The sequence below is a fragment of the Poecilia mexicana genome, unplaced genomic scaffold (genome assembly GCF_051168715.1).
Source record: "Poecilia mexicana isolate PSO_F unplaced genomic scaffold, ASM5116871v1 scaffold_10, whole genome shotgun sequence".
Taxonomy (NCBI): Eukaryota; Metazoa; Chordata; class Actinopteri; order Cyprinodontiformes; family Poeciliidae; genus Poecilia; species Poecilia mexicana.
The window spans coordinates 28,526,940-28,544,863 of NW_028263379.1; the positions used below are offsets into that span (position 1 = coordinate 28,526,940).

The following is a 17,924-nucleotide window of genomic DNA, read 5'->3' on the forward strand; positions in this document are numbered from 1 at the left end:
CTATCCATCATATTTGTAAATAGAAAGTTACCAATGTTATGCTTGTTAAAATATGGTTAAAAATGTCAAACCAACTAGACTGGAATGCAGTGATGAGAGAGAGATTCTATATTTGAGATAAAACATTAATGGCGAGATCAATATAATCATGCAAGTAGCAGGAAGCTACAGGCATGATCAGTTTATCGTCGTCAATAATAAATCAGTGGCTTCAAGCTTTTATTTCTGAAATAAAAATGTTTTAACAGATATGTGCCCTAAATGCAGCATCATGGTGGTTCCAGATATTTTCCTGCTCAGTTTGTTTCACTTCAACTCGACTCGTACAGGTTTGTGATTCTGTCCCCTCACTGGACTCAAGACGTGTGCTTTATGTACGCTGGAAGTGTTTTCTTCTGACTCCATGGCGCTCTAGTGCTGGTAACAATGTCCTCTTCTTCACTTAAATGGACGGCAGATGTCATGATTGTATTTACAACTCACACTAGCACAACCTTTCTAAAAGTAGTTGCCCTCGGCGACAGTTGCCTGGATTAAACTAAAATATGGAAAACTAATTGTATTTGAGGGGCAGCACTGCTACCCATCAGGCTGAATGATGGGGCAGTGCACTTCTGGATAGCAGTAATCCATTAAACCTGACAGACACTCATTGGTTGGGTGACTGTGTGTGGGGCTACACAGGGGGGTTTGCTAAAGATTAATGTTGTCCCAACAACTCATATTTTTATTATTATTTTTTTTTTTTACAGTGGACAAGAACAAAGCCAAGACCGTCTCCAGGCAGCATCAACAGCAGCCTTCCCAACAAGCAAAGGGCTCTCCGTCTCCAACTGCAGCACAGGACGAGACGAAAGAGCAGATAATCCATCGGCTCAAAGAACTCCTGACAGACAGCAACTGTAGGTTCCAGGCCCTTGCCATTGTTCTGCAGCAAAATTTGGCTCAGGTGAGAATTTTTTAATTCTAGAGGATAATTAAGCTTTTCTACACTAGAAGAGTCTTTTTTCAAAGACTAGGTTACATCTTACATTCCTGATGCCAGTTATGAGACTTAATATTTAGTAATGTAATTACTTGTATTGCATTATATTGATATCCAGCTCTGTAAGTTGATAATATAACAAAAATGTATTGGTATTTTTTTTTAATTGACACAAAACCAAGCAGTGCTGTCCTGTTTGGTCTCAACAACAGATACTTTTCTGCCAGGTTAAATTACTAAAGCAGAATGTAGCGTCAATTGTTTAAGGAAAGTATTTCAGTTTCACATCAGCTAAAATACGTAAACTGTACAGCTGTAATTTATTTAGAGATTCCAAATTAATATACTTTTCTTTTTCTTTGTATGTTATTGATTACTGATGCAATAAAACGTCACATTTCTATTTCTATTTTGTTGGCATAAGGCTACACTGCAAAAATACAAAATCTTACCAAGACAAAACTCACTCACAAGTAACTTTTCAGCAAGATGCAGAAATTTGTTTTAAGTCAATAATTCCATAATATCGAGGGGAAAAGTTCCAGTTTAACTTATCAGATTATATCACTTATAAGTGGAAAAAAATCTTCAAGTGGATCTAGTACTTTTTCATCAATATTAAGGAATTAATTACTTGGAATAAATTCCTATATGTTGCTGAAAAGTTAGAAACTAGACCAAAAATAATTGGTAAGATTTTTGTGGTTGTGCAGTGCACCAAATGAAAAGCAGACATGGCTCGATATCGTCCAGCCTTGTAAATGTCTGCTTTTTTGTCAGTCAACTCTGGAGCAATCAAAGACAAATTTAGTTTGTTCGTCTCTGCCAGGCTTTTGAGACAAAAGATTCCCTTTACATCAAATGACTCACCAAAGATGACGTCCTGTCGTGTTTTTAAAAAGCGGTGTATAAAACAAGGATTTACTCGTTTAAAACAGACAAAATGATTCAAACGCTGACATTTTAAAATCTCTTTACAATCTCATATTAGTCATTAGTTTGCTTAGCTTCTCATGAATCTTTACTTCAAGCCAACTGCTTTTAATACCTGAAGAAGTCGGATACAAAACACCTATCTCTGTAAAGTTCAGAACTGCAAAGGATGGAAATGACCAGAACGCAGACATGTTATGAAAACTAACATTTCCTTTAAAATGGCCCTCTCTGGGACTGAAATTTCTAACTTTAAGACTTCTTTACTCATTGATCTTGTCACTGGATACCCTTTGTTCTGAGCATCAACCAGCTCAGAGTGTTTCCTCACCAGCTGATAAATCAGTGCATCTCCTACTTTTTTACGATCCCTGCACTCTGTTGTGATACGAGTCTGAATGATGATACTGTAGAAGGAGAGACCTCCGAGCTTCTGTATTTTTAATGAATTCATATGTAAATTATTCATGTACTCCACCAAGATGCCAAGTGTTTCTCTTTCTTTGGAAACTATACAAAGCAATAACAGAAGCTCATATTTCAGACACCTCTTATGGGTTGATTCTTGTCTCAGAATCAGAGGAGCAAAAAGTGGGTGTGCAGCATATGCAACGCATAGGGGCGCAGCACCAGAGGGGGCGCCAAAACCCCGTCTGGAGAGGGCGACGCACCGATTATGTTTTCCCATACACTTCAGCGCGCCTCACGCTCCTTCCTTATGTTTTCGCATCCACCTGAATAATGTGTAGTTGCGCCACTGCTCAGAATGGCTGATGTTTATAGTATAGCAGTGTAGCTGCTGCTCCTTTATGAAGACACTAGCTCTGTATGGTATGTTCACTGTGTTCTTGAATAGCGTTATCCCACATTATTCATCGGATGGATGTTGCCAGGGGCAACAGTGGCTGTTGATTTTTATTGTTCCTCTGGTTCAGTCTAGTTCCCTGTTTTTAAAAAAATCCTTTTAGAAAACGTGTTTGTTACACGAAGTCGCCTTTGTGCTTCGTTTCCTCTGCTGACTTTTACGCCAGAGACATTTCTTGCGACTGTAAGTTGATTCAGAGTTCATGTGATTTGTGTCCTAATCGGATAAAACTCAGTGTTTGGAACAGTTTTTGTTAAACCCTATGAATTATTTTAAATATTCAGGGAGGGTTTTTTAGGAACGGCAGCAGCACGGCTCTCTGTGACGTTCTCTCCGCTGCCTGTTGTCACGGTGGAACAGATTTTGAGCTGGATCCGTTTAATGTCCGTGGCGGCCTCTGAAATGTGGCAGCTGTGTCTCAGGCACAGAGCGTGATCTTTACTCACTGATGTTTGACTCATGTCCTTGTGTTTTGGGCAGCTTGGTTGTGAAACCAAATGCATTACCAAATCTTAAAACACCCACTTGTTCCTCTGGCAGATAAAGCAGCTGTCCCAGCCTCCTCCCATTGACTCCACTCATTATTGCATAATAAACCGCTTTATTTTCTACTTCACACCTGTTAAACACCAACATCTGTCACTCACAACAGTTATAACATATATTAAGGAGCATTATGTGTGTGTACTTTTTTTAATGATCTCCATAATCGCATAGTGAAGAATGGAATCTGGTGGCCACTCATCATGCCAATAATAGGAGGCAGGCGTCTGCCATCGCGGCGTGAGAACGTCCCAGTTGTTGACTTGATATGGTTATGAACTGCTGCCAAGCACTAAGAGACTGTGCCCTGCTGCTGCTGCTTCTTATCACCTGTTTGGACAGGGTGAAGTGTTGCTTCTGGTTCCCCCAGGCTGCCTGCTTTCACATTTCTGCTTCAGCTGAGGCTTTGCAAAGCCTGACTTCTTAACTGGTAAACTACGGCTTCAAAACGTTAAGCTTTTTGTAATTTTGTCAGATTATATTTGCTAAAAATGTATTGAGATTTTGTTTCATACAGCAGAACAACGGTGCACAATTGAAGTGTAAAGAGAGATGCATATAATGTGTTCTTAAATTCCTTTTACTTGTACAAATCTGAAATGTGCGGAGTGCATTTGTATTTTGCCGCGCTCAATGCAACACCCTAAAATAAATCAGGTGCAAGAAATTACTTTCATCAATCAGAGGTTTAGTAAATGAGGCCCATTTCAGCTCTGGATGCTAACTTCAACATCGACCATTATCAGCTCAATAAAGACCAGATGATCAAAGTACCTGCTTTTAAAAACTGTTGACTTATCATATGTACGATAAATCATATTGACATGTTTAGTCAGTATGAATGAGTAAGGTTGTATTTTTGTTTTTTTGTTCTGTTCTGTGACCATAATATTTTGTCATATTGTGGTCCTGAACAAGTCATTATTGAAAATGGGAATTTGTTGTCAATCAACTTACCTGGTAAAAGAAAAAAAGTTAAATGAAAACTTATTTACATGTAAATTTTACTCTTCAGTTTCCTCTGAGGTTCATTATATGACATAACTTAACAAATATCAACATTTACCGTTTGGTTTCTAGATGTGTAAAGCTAGAATAAGCATATCCCCAAAATGTCTGCAGCTAACGGTGGTTCTGCAAAGTAATCACTCAAATGCATGCCACACTTTTCAGATTATGCTTATAAAATACTTTAATCAGAGAGGATTATTTTTATTTCCCTTCACATTATGCACTAGAAATAAAATTAGGATTTATTTTAGCATTTTTCTGCATCTGCACAAACTAAAAATACATGAAAATGATTTGAGGGGAAATCGGTGCATTTATTATTTATTATTTTTTATTAAAAAAAGTTGACATGCATAAATTTGTAGCTGATTTACAAAGTGATTTATATTCCAGCCTCATTTATCTGTTGCAATTTCCCAATAATTCCAGAAAACTGGAAACCTGACCTCTTACCTCGGTCCATACTGTCATGTTACTCTCTGCCAAGAGTATCATCTTCATATAAACATGATACTCTTGGTGGAGAGTAACATTGCACATACCTCTGGGAACACTTCTGCTGGAGAAAATATCTTCTTTCTCCAGCATCCTATTAAACTGGCAGGATCATGAACAACCAAACTGATGGAAATGGGCCATAAAACTTGTTTTAATAAAAGCTAAACGGAAAGAAAACCAAAGACTGAAAACCAACGTCTGACTTTTTTAACCTTTAAGTATCGATCGCCTTAGCGAGCATAGTAATCTGTTCTTCTTTTTCTCATTGATTGCACGTTGACTGTAAGCGGTGTTGCTCATGGACAGGATGGTAAATTGATAGGTCACTGGATGAAATCAGCTTCCAGCCTGTGGCTGGGGGAGGGCAAGCCAAGCAGCACTTGGCTGTTTATGACCAGGGTGGTGTCACTGCGCCGTACGGGTCCGATCCCATCGGCCAGCTCTCTGCTCCCTCTCGGTTCTCCTCCTCGTATCGAAGTGGCCTCTCTGCTGTGGGGGTTGTCCTAAAGCACTCTCTGTAGCCCGCCCCTCTTCTTCTTCTTTTTTTTTTTTTTTTTTTTTTTTTTTACATGAAATACGGTAGAGAAGCCACTTCTCTCTACTACCTCTGAAGCGGCTTTTTCAGTCCTGCCTCAGATGTGGTGAGCTCAGTCTGGGAGGGCATGCGTGTGGAGGTGGTACGTCCACCCGGACCGCTGTTAGTCCTGGATTACCGGGTCTCCATAGCAACCAGAGGGGGACTCCAGCACCCAGAGCCTCGGGCTGAGGCTGGATCATGGGCTGCGCTGGCAGCAAAGCTTGTCTTAGTGCTCGCTGCGCTGCAGAGAGGGTAACTGGCTTCTTCATTCTTGTTCTCCGCAGCGGGAAACGGATGCAGATCAGAGGGGATCGCATTGCTGATGTAAACTGAACTCTTTTTGGTGCCGTTTTGTCCTGCGCAGCTCCGGCCGTCTTTAAATTACGTGGGCTGCATAACGTGATGTGCAGAGCGTCGGGTTGCGGATGTAAATCAACACAGTAAAAGAGGAGGGAATTGAATAGTTTGTGGGTTGTTTCTGCATCAGTTCGAACCGTAGCAGAAGCGCTGGAGCTCAAACCTGCAGCTGCAGCCCTGACTCAGAAAGGCTAAGGAAGTTTGGCTGACATGAGGAGTCTATGAAACTGGAAATATGAGTCGAATGTGACTCCATATCAGTCACCACAGAACGTCTCTTCTGTCTTGTTTATGTTTTGTTTGGTTCTGATCCATAACTAGAACATTCTAGACAACCTGGGCTCATGAGATTCCTGTCTGTATTTGTAATATTAATGCTGGAGTTTGTTCCTCCTCCCCCTAATCAGTGCAGTAACACTGACAGAAGTAACTGTTTTTCCTTTGCAGTGTGACGATGCCACCACGCAGTGCAGGGAGCTGTCTCAGGAACTGGTCAGCCTTAAAGGAGAGCTGGGTAAGTTGCACCACAGCAGCAGTATCACTTGAACTTGTCTCTTTTTATCCCCTGCTGATATGCCTGCTTAAGACTGTGTTGCCATTAAAGCGTTGGATAAATCTAATTTAGCTCCTAATTTTACAATGGTAATCACAGCTGTCACCATAAAGTTTGCTGGATGACAAATTGTCCCAGAAATTTCTGTGATGAACAATAATATTGGTACTCAGACAATTTTCAAGTAATATATCGATCATGGCCAATATAGTTTTAGTATAGTTTGACCAATAACTTCAATTGTGCAAAGAACAGTGGAAGACGTTTTAAATATCTGAAGCAAAACAACCAGAAACAATAAATAAAACAAAAATAAGTTACACGCATAATTGAAACCATAAATAAAATGCCTCTGTAAACATAGTTGCTCTTCAAAATGTACTAATCATCAGAATGGAAATGATCACGCTCCTTTGAATTTATCGTGCGATTAATCCTTGAATGCGACAGACTTGATTACATCTAATTTATTTCCCACTGAAGAGTTGTCTGGTATTTTAAACTGTTTTACTGTATATCAGGATCCAGTTTAGCTAGACTTGTTAGGTTAGACGTTTACCACCGCTCACTGTAACAGTGGAGGCTAGTCACGTTTAAGTGTTGTCACGGCGACTAGCCTTGCACATGCACATGTGCTTCATCTCACACCAGTATTTATTTGGCCCCCCCCCAGGGCTTTGGAGGCCTTTTAGCTCCTCCCCCTCTGCGGCCGCCTCGGGACTCCCACATGACTGCTCTTATACGCTGAATGTTGTTATATTTGTACTCTAACACAATCTTCTGTTCAGACTGGCTGGGCGACCCACGCTGACCTTCAACAGGCCTGTTTGGGGTTTTTTAGTGAAACGTTTTCTGGCTTTGTGGGTTTTGTAATTTGTTTTGTTTGGGGGGCAGAAACACAAAAGGTCTGAAGTCACTGTGGGTCATCTTTTGCTTCCAGCTTTGAACGTAGATTATATAAATACATCCTGTGAGATCTAGATGGCTTTAAAGGCCTATAATCAACTGATTTTCCCTCATCGGCTCGTTTCTTCTTTCCTGTTGTTGAGCTTTACACACAACAGGTTAACCTACAGTCATTAATGAAATTACTAATGATCATTTCCGCTTTCACTTTATATATTCTCCATTTTTTTTGTCCCAAAAAATATGAAAAAAGGTTTTGTCATTTAGTCCACCTGGTTGTTCTTTTTCTTACTTTAAAAAAAATTAATTAAATAGAACATTAACTTGGCTGCAACAACAAAACTAAGGCTGAGTGTTTCCCCAGCCTTTCTTCTTTCAAAGACAGCAGAGAAATAAAACATTATCTTGTGAACACAGAGGCGTTTAAAATGTTTATGTTTTGTAATCTTTTCTCGTAAAAACTGGCTTTCATAAAGTGTAATGTTTTGGTTTTCCTTCAGACAAATGATCTGTTCACTTTTCTTCTGCGGTAACTCTTCTGCAGCACAGCGTCCTTCCTCCATCTTTAACCACATTTATCCTTCATTTTCATCTGTCATTGAGTTCACATCATTCACACACTGAGACACAGGACTTAATTCTGTGCCTGAATCAAGTCAACCCACTCAAGTCAGGAAACACTTTTTTCTCCATCCAGGAAATTAATGTCTGCCACGTTGTTTATAAGATCCCAGCAGACCAGTGACATTGCTTGTCATGTGATATATCACAATGCTTAGCACATCTGGTTGTTTTGTATCTTTACAGGGTATGAAATGGTTCGGGGTAACGTGGGATATTGCCAGCCCATCATGAGGATGTTTCAATTTTATTAAAATATCTACCAGCAAAACACTGAATGTAGTTATTTTTGCCTTTTCATGGGTCATAATCTGTCATATTTTAAGACGGTCAACAGGCCCAAACAAGTGAGCTGCTGTGAAAATAGATTTGATCTAATTTTGTTAAATTGGGGAATTTAGCAATATACATAATCACGTTAAAGCACATATTTTTTCTTGCTACACATCTTGGAAAATCTTTGCGTTTCGCACGGTTGTTTCACCGTGATGAGGGCTTGTCGGCTCAGTTAGCCTAGCGATAGCGTAGCATTAGCGCTCCTGCCTCTGCTGCTGCCTCTGAATCTGTCTGGGTCTCCTCCTCGCTCTTGCTCTATCTGTCAGATGTTTAGCTGCTATTCTGTCTCCTTTGGTGGTAATGCTACATGTAATAAATGTATTATTTTTGCAGCTTTGGAGGCGAGGGTGTTGGAATTGGAAGGCCAGCTCTGCTCTGTTGAAAATCCAGCAAATAGCCAAGGCCTTTTCCCCAGCGTGACTCCAACAAGAACAGATTCCCCACCTGCGTTTTTATGATTATAATAATTCATGGAAAACTTACAATACAAAAACAAATGCAGTGTATTTTGTATGCAAGTTGGGTCTGATTATTTCAGTATTCATCAAGGACTACAATATAAATCAGTCTTTTTGCTTGTTTTGAATTAAATGTCACAAAGCTCTTTGTAAGGTTTCATACGCAACTGCATGCAGATTATATCTCAAACTGAGCAGATCTATTTTCAGCTTGATTTCACGTCCTTCACTGAACACATGTCAGCTTCTCCATGGCTGTATTTTAACAGTCCATATTTAACTTGACCCTGATGGTTTAAAATGACAGCTGTTTATCCATAGCTGCTTAAACTACTGATGTAGTCGCCTCACACCCAAAATCAGAAGCAAACTCTCCACGTCATGAACAACACTCCTTCTAGGAGGGAAATGGTGAGTGTGTTAAATCATGGAACAACACAGCTAACACATAAAAGGCCTCGGTTGCAGTCGAGTCACCACCGTTGAACTACACCGAGTGATTTAGTTGCTTGTTTTTATATTTCTCTCTGCCTATAAATAACTAAGCTGTAGTTGGCTGAGAACAAGTGCCACCTCCCTCTGAAAAGTCAGTTTTTCCATTCCTTTTTGGAGACCGTCTGATGTCACACAGTTCACTAAACCAAAATTCCTCAGTGGGAATATTGGGTTACGTGCTCAGCGAGTTACTAAAGTAATCCGTCCCCTTCAGCCTTTTTTTTCTTTTTTTCTTGTTTTTTTTTTTATTGATCACTACATTCTGTCATTTTATTTTGTTTTTTGCCAACAGCTTGTTCTGTCCACTCGTCCGAGTGCCTGGAGAGGGAAAAGGAAGAGTTGCGCGCCGCTCTGCAGGACGCGACACGGAGGCTGCAGGAAGAGCACCAGCAGGAGCTGGCTGACCTGGAGCAGAAGCTGCAGGCTGTCCACAGGGCTGAATGGGACCATGTTCACCTCAACTATCAGGAGGAAGCAAACAAGTACAAGGCTCTCATGCAGCAGCAGGTAGCTCTAAGGTTTTGCCTTTTGGTTTTCAACTTAGCTTAAAAGCAACAATTAGTTCCTCATTTTGAACATATTTAACTGCCTTTTTTTTAGATGGAAGAGCTGAAAGCCAATCAGGAAGCCATGAAGGTGCAACTAGAGAGCCGCCACGCAGAGCAGCTGCAGTCTGTTAGGCAACAGTATGAATTGTCTTTGGAAGGTGAGAGAAAAGCATAGGCATATTATGAACAATCTAACCTTTTATGACAAGATGGTCTTGTCAAAATGGCTGCTTGTCAGTTAATCGTTAGTCGATTAAGATTGATCAACTTTAACTTAACTCACTAATTGATAACTTGCATACCTAGAATCCTCAAAGCATATTTTGTGAAACTGAAATGAAAATAATAGTTCCATAGATTTCTAGTGATCTACCATGAAAACTCATTTCCAGTCATTTTTTTCTGAACTTCTCAGAACTCAGGAGAGTCCACGCCCAGGAGCTGCAGTCTTTGGAGCAAGAACTAAAAGACTCAGAAGCTGCTCTGTCTGTAAGTGGTTTTTGTTTGTTTATTTGTTTAATACACTTTAGTCATCGATGTACCAGTGCACACTAGTTTTCCCACTGGTTTTGTTCGTCCACAGGCACAGATTGAGGAGCTGACAGTAGAGAATAATGCCCTGTTAGAGAAGCTAGCTGCAGAGAAGAGCAGGAGGAGGGAGCTGGTAGAAAACACTCAGGTACTGTGATATAGAAAGGATTGAGTGTTGAAACTCCTCATGACTCCAGTGCTGTTTGCCCCTGAGCCTATAATAACAATAAAACCAGTGACTACCCAAAAGATAAACTACTTATGGACAGATAAGAGATCAACATGCTCTTGGAAGTGAGAGGTTTTTGTTTTTTTTAACATGAAGCCTTATTGAAATAATAGCAAGCAGAGCTGGAACTGCTCCAGCTCCATATTTAACATCTAAATATACAGTATATTGTCCCTGTCAGCAAATAGCAAAACCCTGCTAGTCAGAGCTCAGTGCTGCCCTCTGTTGGAGGGTTTGTTTTTCAGACGCTGCAGTTGCAGCATGTGCTATAATTGCACAGGCTTTTAAACTCTTAGTAGCCCCTCATCATGACGCTGCGTTTTGTCCCCGCAGAAGGACTCTCACACTCTGTACTTGGAGCAGGAGCTGGAGAGTCTCAAAGTCGTGCTGGAGATGAAAAACAAACAGCTGCACAAGCAGGAGAAAAAGCTCATGGACGTCGGCAAACTGGTGAGAACTGGGCAGCATAGAAAAAGGTTGCCCAACAACAACATAAATAAATAGCTACCTAAACTGTAAATTTGCTCCATTTGTTCCAAACAGACGGATAAAAAGGTACAGCTGGATGAAATGCTCATAAAGGTCCAGCAAGAAAATGAAGACCTGAAAGCCCGAATGGAAAGGCACGCTGCTCTGTCGAGGTACCAGAACCACAGAGATCATTTCTAGCTAGAGCTGCACTGATCAGAGAGTCTGATCTTTGGCTCATGTAGAGAGGCTACATGAGCCTAACTCACTGCTAATAAACCCTTGCTAGTTAACTAGCTACATAAACAACAACATAACGACATAAATAATATAACAGCATTGCTACATAAATAACTCATAAATGCTTTTTTGCGTCTGTCATGGGTAAGTGGAAATGTATCACCAGTTTCCTAGACCAAGTTTATACATTTCTGTGGAGATGCAGCTCTTGCATTTCATTTTTAAAAAGTCTTACATTTGAATAGGAGAAACCTCAAATTTAAGTAACTGTTTTTCATCCATTTACTGATATCTGAAGATTTTGAAGTAGCGCCGCTAGATGCTTAAGTTGAATCCAGTAGAGGGAGACAAACATTAGGGTGATGGGAAGGAGGCCTTCCAATTCTTAATCAGAAAATATATATATATACCATTGATAAGATGCTAAATGCTTCAGAGAAATACTTTCTATTTTAATATGAAACTAAATAGTTTATTGTTAAAAAAAAAAAAAAACTAAATTGGTTGAAATTTGCCAGGGCTATGAATTATTTTGAACTGCCTGATGTTACTTTCTTTCACTGATCAGATAAAGGTGGAAGTTTTGAGTCTAGTCAGAGCCGGTTAATCTGAAATTGAATCAACTGACTTCTCCAATTAGAGCAGTAAAATGTTCTAGTTTTTGATAACTTTTGAGGCCAAACTAATCCAGAGTGAATGAAATGTCACGCCCCTCCATTTTGTGACCCCGTTTGTGCTGCCGTCCCGCAGGCAGCTGTCCACGGAGCAGGCCCTGCTGCAGGAGTCGCTGCAGAAGGAGTCCAAGGTGAACAAGCGGCTGTCCATGGAGAACGAGGAGCTGCTCTGGAAGCTGCACAACGGAGACGTCGGCAGCCCCCGCAGGCTGTCCCCCAGCCCCACCTCGCCCCCCCACCCTTTCAAGCTGCAGTCGCCCCGCGCCTCCGGCTTCTTCTCCAGCCCCCCTTTGTCCCCCAGATAGCGGTGGGCCCCTGCTTCCAGGAAGCAAAAGCGACCCAGGTTCAGCTTTCCTCCTGGAATAAAAACCCGATTGAATCTTGCCAGCTTGAACCTTGGCTCTTCCAGGACTAGATGAGCTCCACCACTTCCTGTATAAAGATGCTAAATACTGTAAAGAGAAACGTTGCACAGAAGCACTTAATGCCACCTTGTTGTTTGCCTTTGACAACTGATCAGATGGAGGCTGAGGAGAAAAATCTCAGGACTTTTATTATTACTTCTACCGTTTTTGTCGTCAGAGGCTCGTCTTCCCTAAAGCTCATGTGTACATGTGCAGATTCACCCTTTCGGTGTTGATGAGCTTTTGTGTTTTTTCCTGATTCTGGACTCCACAGCCATGAAAAGTCTGACTTCAGGATAGCTAAGGGTGTACATATTTATTCAGAATATCTAAGGAATCCATTCAGACTTCAGCACCTTTTCTCACAAGCCTAACAGCGAGTCTGTCGTTTCATACGCTGGCCTTGAACACCCATTTCCTTAAGGTTATTTTTGTTCACAGGGTGTGTGTGTGGTTTCTGTTAAGTCTGCACAGCCAGCTTAGAAAACACTTTAATGTTTCTGCTTTCTTTGACCAGGAGACCAATCTGAGTCTTTGTTGGTGCGTTTGCCTCCCATCTGTGACCTCTTAAAGGAAGAGTTAGCTTTAAGGTCAGGGTTCTGTTTCTGGGTTTACACTAACTGCTTCGCTCACATCAGGGACGCTGGATGTTTCAAAAGGTGTGGATATTTTGTGTGTGGAAATATTACAGATGTGTTGAGCCTTTTTTTGAAATATGCAATTAATAAACTCTTTTATTAAACCTGAACAAGGGGTGGCTTTTACTGCAGTAGAGCCACATTTAGACGTTGTAAATATGCGCGCTCGTTTATCACTTATTGGACGTAATCTGTAATCACCAGTTTTATTTTTGCTAAAGCAGAAAACCATTGCACCGAGTCCAAAATGAACTCTGTCCCAGCTGAACACATTCCACATAAGGAGCACATTAGGACACAAAGCTTAGCTGTAGCAAAGGGGAAAAAAAAAAAAAACAACTCTGCATTTTAGAGGTTTTTTTCTTTAGATTTTTTTTTTTAGCATCTAATATAAGCTTTAAATGGAGCATGGAAAGGAAGTTTCACTAGATATGTGTTGCAACAAACCTTTAGATTTAATTTAGTCAAAAACATCTGGATGTGAGATAACTTTGGGCTTTTTCCATGAGGCCTTTAACTCCACACACCTCTTCAGTTCAGGTTGCAAAGGTTTATGTGCGTCATCCTCCTGCTGTAAGGAAAAGGGGAAGACCTGAAAGTCTCCCTAAAATTACTCTGCTTCGTTCAAAAAACTGTCCATTAACAGCCTGATGTCAACATAAACAGAGGTACCAACATATTACGGTTTCAAAACTACAACCAGTTTTTCATTGAAATGAATGAAAGCAATTAAAGAATCTTTATTGCGTTTTTCAAAAATATTACAATAATGCATGCCATTTTGTTGAACTAACATGGATGTTATCTGGTCCTGCAGACGGCTGACTCAACGTTAAAGCTTTACATGTGGAAAACGTCCATCACGGAAAAAAAAAAAAACCTGTATCACGCGCTCCTTGGTGGCGATTATGAAGAGGCGATTTTGGTCGTCACTATTGTCTCACCGTTTATGTTCTTGGCTTTACATATGTAGTTACCGAAGTCGATAGTTTGCATGTTGTCCACAGACAAGATGCTCTGGGAGACCCTTGTGGTGTGGCCCATGCCTCTGTTCACCAGCCTCCACAGCATCTGGATGTGAACCGGACGCCTGTCCTGCAGCGACACAAAAACAACCTGTTTGTTGGCTGCAAAGGAGTCAAACGCTTTTAGAGCTGCACACCAGAAATGGATAAATCAGCCATTAGTGGGACTGTTTATCCACGGTGTCCGCACATCCTTAAAAAGCCTTAAATCTATATATCTAGAATTAAAACCTCAAATGTCTCGAATCCAGTGAAAATGGTAAAATGCCCTTAAATACGTTACTCACAAACATCTTCATTGTGTTCTGTAACTTGAGGCTACCGCTAAAACGCTCCTATTATACCCTGGCTAGCTAGCTAGCATTTTTTTTTTGCGTCGATCATGTGCAAGTACAAATGATCAGTCCGGTTGGCTGGATGACGTTCGTACACTGTTGAGAACTAGGTCTTAAATTTCATTCATAATTGTCTTAAAAAGTTTTGAATTCTGAAATGTGAGTAGGTGAAACCAGCAGAAATCCTGTTATTGCTTGACATGTTTAGGAGATCTGGAAGAGCTGAAGTAGAAGAGAACTGAACCAAACATAAGCAGTCAAGTTGTCTTCTTCAGCTTTTAGGATCGTCATGTCCTGGATGAGTGAGAATCTACAGTTCCTATTAAAAAGTATTCAACCCCACGGATGTTTATACCCAAATCAATCATAATCAACAGGATTTGTCTTTACTGACGAATGTACAAAAAAAAACATTTTTAAACTAGAAATATCCCTCTGTTTTTATTCACATTTTCCCCACTGCTCCTCATTTCCACTCAGTTTTCCTTCTACGTCTCCTGCGTGTCTCTCACCTGTCCGGGATAGGACCATCTGAAGCTCACGTCCTCCTCTGGTTCTCCCAGCACAGTGCAGGTCACATTAACATTGTCTCCTCCTCTCACCGTCTCTGGAGAGGCTCCCAGGCTCACGAACGGGGCCCCACTGGGAACTGTCCACGAGAGACGGACATGATGGAAAAGTCTTAAACCTCTAATTTGATCCATTCAGTCAAGTAGCAGTGAAAGTACGTGGAGTTCAAACAATCAAACAAGCACAAATCCATCTTCAGCTGCCGCTTAGACATACAAAACTTGCTTAACTTTACCTAAATTTGCTTGATTTTATTACGTAAACTTCCATCTTCCAGTCTGGAAGGGTCTATTCTGAATCAGGAAGCTGACTTTAGCTTAAGAGACACAATTTCTGCAGAAGTGCCACTGTGATCTAACTTAGATTCTGGTTCCATGGCAACAAAATGTGGGGGAAAAAAGATGGGAGGGTATGAATACTTTTGGCCTCCCTCACCTTCCACATACAGCAGCTGGTATTTGGTGGAGATTTGAGGGGTCCCCTTGGAGGCAGCCTTGCAGTAGAAGACCCCCTGAAGATCCGCGCTGGGGTTCCGTAGAATGAAGCCCTTGGTGGGGTCGAAGGTCAAAAGAGTCTGGTTTGCTGTGATTTCCTCGGGAGGGACCTCTCGGTGGAGCGACGCCTCAACTTGGGGCTCGGTCACGCGACAGGGCACGACCGCGGGCCTGTCGGGGCGTAGGTACACAATCTCGAAATGGATCGCAGACGGGACGAAGAGGTTCTCTTTGTCTGGAAGGAAGTTGAGGCGTGAAATGTATTTTAAATCTTGGACTTTCTGCTTCGATTACAGTTCAGCGCTCATTGGAAACCACTTTACCACCTGAAGTCAGTGACATTATTTCTCAGCACACATGATACCTGGGCAATGACAGTACAGCAGTCGTTTCCCCTTTCTTCACTAATATGGCAAGCCAATAAGTCTTGGAGGGAAAAAAAAATCTACACCAGAAAGTCGTGATCTGCTGCCAGTCACATCCCCTACCTTGGCGTTTACACTCGCACATGAAAATGGCTGCAAAACAGACGTGCAATTATACAACCGCACGTACTTGACAAGCAGAAGTGGAGCCTCCTGCACAACTGACAACAATGTAGAAGTGGTTTCTAAATGGTAAGTCGACAACAAAACACTCCTCTTTTTATACAATGGCTGTATTGACCGCCATTGTACGTTCAATACAGCGGTAAAAACAGCTGATCAAACGTGCTGGAGCTCAGCTGAGGTTGCTAGTGTCGGTATGGAGAAGCAGCACTCAGCTTCTATGCACCAGAAATGTTGAACAAACTTCCAGACAGACCAAGTTCCTTTAAATCAAGGCGAAATGCTGGTTTACTGATCACTGGAATATCGACTAACATATTTGGTCATTGTGATGATGGCGACTGTAAAATGATTTTGTGTTTTTATGGTGTAAAGCACTTTGAACCTTGTTGCTGAAATGTGCAACGCAAATAAACTTGATTGACTTGACTGAACAATCGGGAGGTTTTTGAAACTCATTTTCCCAGCTTGTTGCCAAAAAACGGCTGGGTGGTTTATTTTTTAAGTACTTGGGCGAAACTCCAAACAGTTTTTTTTTTTTCTTTTTTTTACTTGCTAGTGAAATCAAACGTACCCTAACGCCCACCTGTGAAGTAGACGTAGGAGGCGTACGTGCGGTCTTGGTCCCTCTGGCACTCCGTCCCGTCACACACTATGACCCAGCAGCTGTAGGAGCCCGTGTCTGCAGCAGAGGGCGAGGTCAGGACCAGCTGGCTGTACTTGTCGCTGTGCTTGATGCTGCAGGCAAGAAGACGAGCGATAAGCCGAGCCAACCAACCCAGCAACCGGAAACGGCAGCGGAGGAGGGCGTTTCCCTGCGGCACCTGAGGCGCGAGTCGTTGAAGGTGTCCAGGTAGGTCGGATAGGACCATCCGATGTTGGTCCCTTTGCAGCGCAGCTCCACGCTCTTCCCGGGAGTCAGGGTGGTGCTGGGGCCCAGGCGCAGGAAGCGGCCCTTGTCCAACACCTGGGTCAGCAGGGACTGGCTCTTCCCCTTCCTGCTGGTCAGGGCCGGTTGGCGGGCCCTCGCCCGCTTCCCACCTGGATGGGCGCTGCTTTCCACCGCGTCTTTCTTTCTCTTGATCGCCTGACAGGATCCTGGAGACACAGAGGGAGGCAGCTGAGGCAACAGGAAGGCCGAAAAAAAAATCCTTCCCACCGCCTCCAAATGCGCACAGTTCAGTCTCTTCTTCTTTTCTTCTTCTACTTTTGCTTTTATCTCAGCGGGAACAAAATGTAATATGTTCCATTTTAGCTATTCGTCCCTCCTTTCGGTTGGCTATTCGTCGATAATCAGAAACATCTGTTGCATTCCTTCACATCCAGTAAGCAGGTCTGCAGAATCACTTTGGAAAAACATTCCTCCACTTAACACTTTTCATATAAATCACTGAAAAAAAATGCACTTAAGACATGAAATTGTTTTGCATTAATATACTCATTTTTTATGTAGAAAAAAGAGCTTCCCTTCACACACACCAAGTGGTTCCCCTCCCGCCAGTGTTTGAAGCGGTTTCGCCTTTTCGACCTGCGGCTGTCACCCGGTCCGTCTGCACACAACGCGGCTCATCAACAGATGTGAAAACGTGAACTTCACTCACCATTTTGGAGCTCCAGACAGAGCAGTGCCAGACAAAATACAGCCCAGGGCTTCATGTTCGGAGAGCCCTGCTGGGCCAGGCGAACAGAGGAGGTTTAGTGAAGAGAAGGGAAAAGGAAGAAGAAGAAGAAAAAAACTCTGAGGTTCGCTGGACCAGCACCGGCCCCAGCTGCTCTGTTTACAATCCCAGCTCCATCCTCCTCACAGCCTGGAACTGAGGGGAAATAACTTTGTTTTCCCTCCTCCCTCCTCTCCAGCCCGAGGAGCAGTAATGTGTAGTCTGACGCCCTCTGCTGGACCGCAGGGGGAATTAGCCTTCTGCTTCACATTACTCCCTCCCAACCAACAAAATAAAACAAATTCATAGAAATGAAAGACAGGTGTGTGACGATGTGGGCGACAGTTTGGAAGCTTCTGGCATTCCCATCCAGATTTGGTCCCAAGATAGTTTTAATTTTTATTTGTAAGATTGAGAAGTGTTT

At 42.0% G+C, this 17,924-nt stretch overlaps 2 protein-coding genes across 4 annotated transcripts in view; one reads left to right on the forward strand and one right to left on the reverse strand.

The window, feature by feature from the left end:
- The window catches only part of mtus1a (microtubule associated tumor suppressor 1a), a 29,673-nt gene extending 16,690 nt beyond the window's left edge, over nt 1–12,983 (forward strand). For 2 of the 3 annotated variants that reach the window (XM_015008867.2, XM_088009772.1), the window contains exons 7-15: nt 753–949; nt 6,217–6,283; nt 9,431–9,645; nt 9,739–9,844; nt 10,102–10,175; nt 10,270–10,365; nt 10,780–10,896; nt 10,990–11,087; nt 11,905–12,983. In XM_015008867.2, coding sequence (XP_014864353.2) covers nt 753–949; nt 6,217–6,283; nt 9,431–9,645; nt 9,739–9,844; nt 10,102–10,175; nt 10,270–10,365; nt 10,780–10,896; nt 10,990–11,087; nt 11,905–12,133 — 1,199 coding nt within the window. In that variant the 3' untranslated portion in view covers nt 12,134–12,983. The remainder of the gene's footprint in view (nt 1–752; nt 950–6,216; nt 6,284–9,430; nt 9,646–9,738; nt 9,845–10,101; nt 10,176–10,269; nt 10,366–10,779; nt 10,897–10,989; nt 11,088–11,904) is intronic. The other variant, XM_088009773.1, reaches the window with a different exon arrangement.
- Nucleotides 12,984–13,595: 612 nt separating this feature from the next.
- On the reverse strand, nt 13,596–17,652 carry pdgfrl (platelet-derived growth factor receptor-like). The gene is made up of 6 exons (XM_015008875.2): nt 17,444–17,652; nt 16,667–16,940; nt 16,429–16,580; nt 15,236–15,529; nt 14,743–14,879; nt 13,596–13,965 (listed from the first exon to the last, which is right to left on the reverse strand). Exons 1-6 carry the CDS (start codon nt 17,496–17,498, stop codon nt 13,777–13,779), a joined length of 1,101 nt encoding a protein of 366 aa, XP_014864361.2. The 5' UTR covers nt 17,499–17,652; the 3' UTR covers nt 13,596–13,776.
- Nucleotides 17,653–17,924: the final 272 nt, after the last annotated feature.

Coding starts and splice junctions, on each gene's coding strand:
- pdgfrl (XM_015008875.2), bottom strand. CDS start 17,498: ATGAAGCCCTGGGCTGTATTTTGTCTGGCACTGCTCTGTCTGGAGCTC. Junction 16,581..16,666: donor TTCAACGACTCGCGCCTCAG/GTGCCGCAGGGA, acceptor TCTTGCCTGCAG/CATCAAGCACAGCGACAAGT. Junction 13,966..14,742: donor GATGGTCCTATCCCGGACAG/GTGAGAGACACG, acceptor GTGTCGCTGCAG/GACAGGCGTCCGGTTCACAT.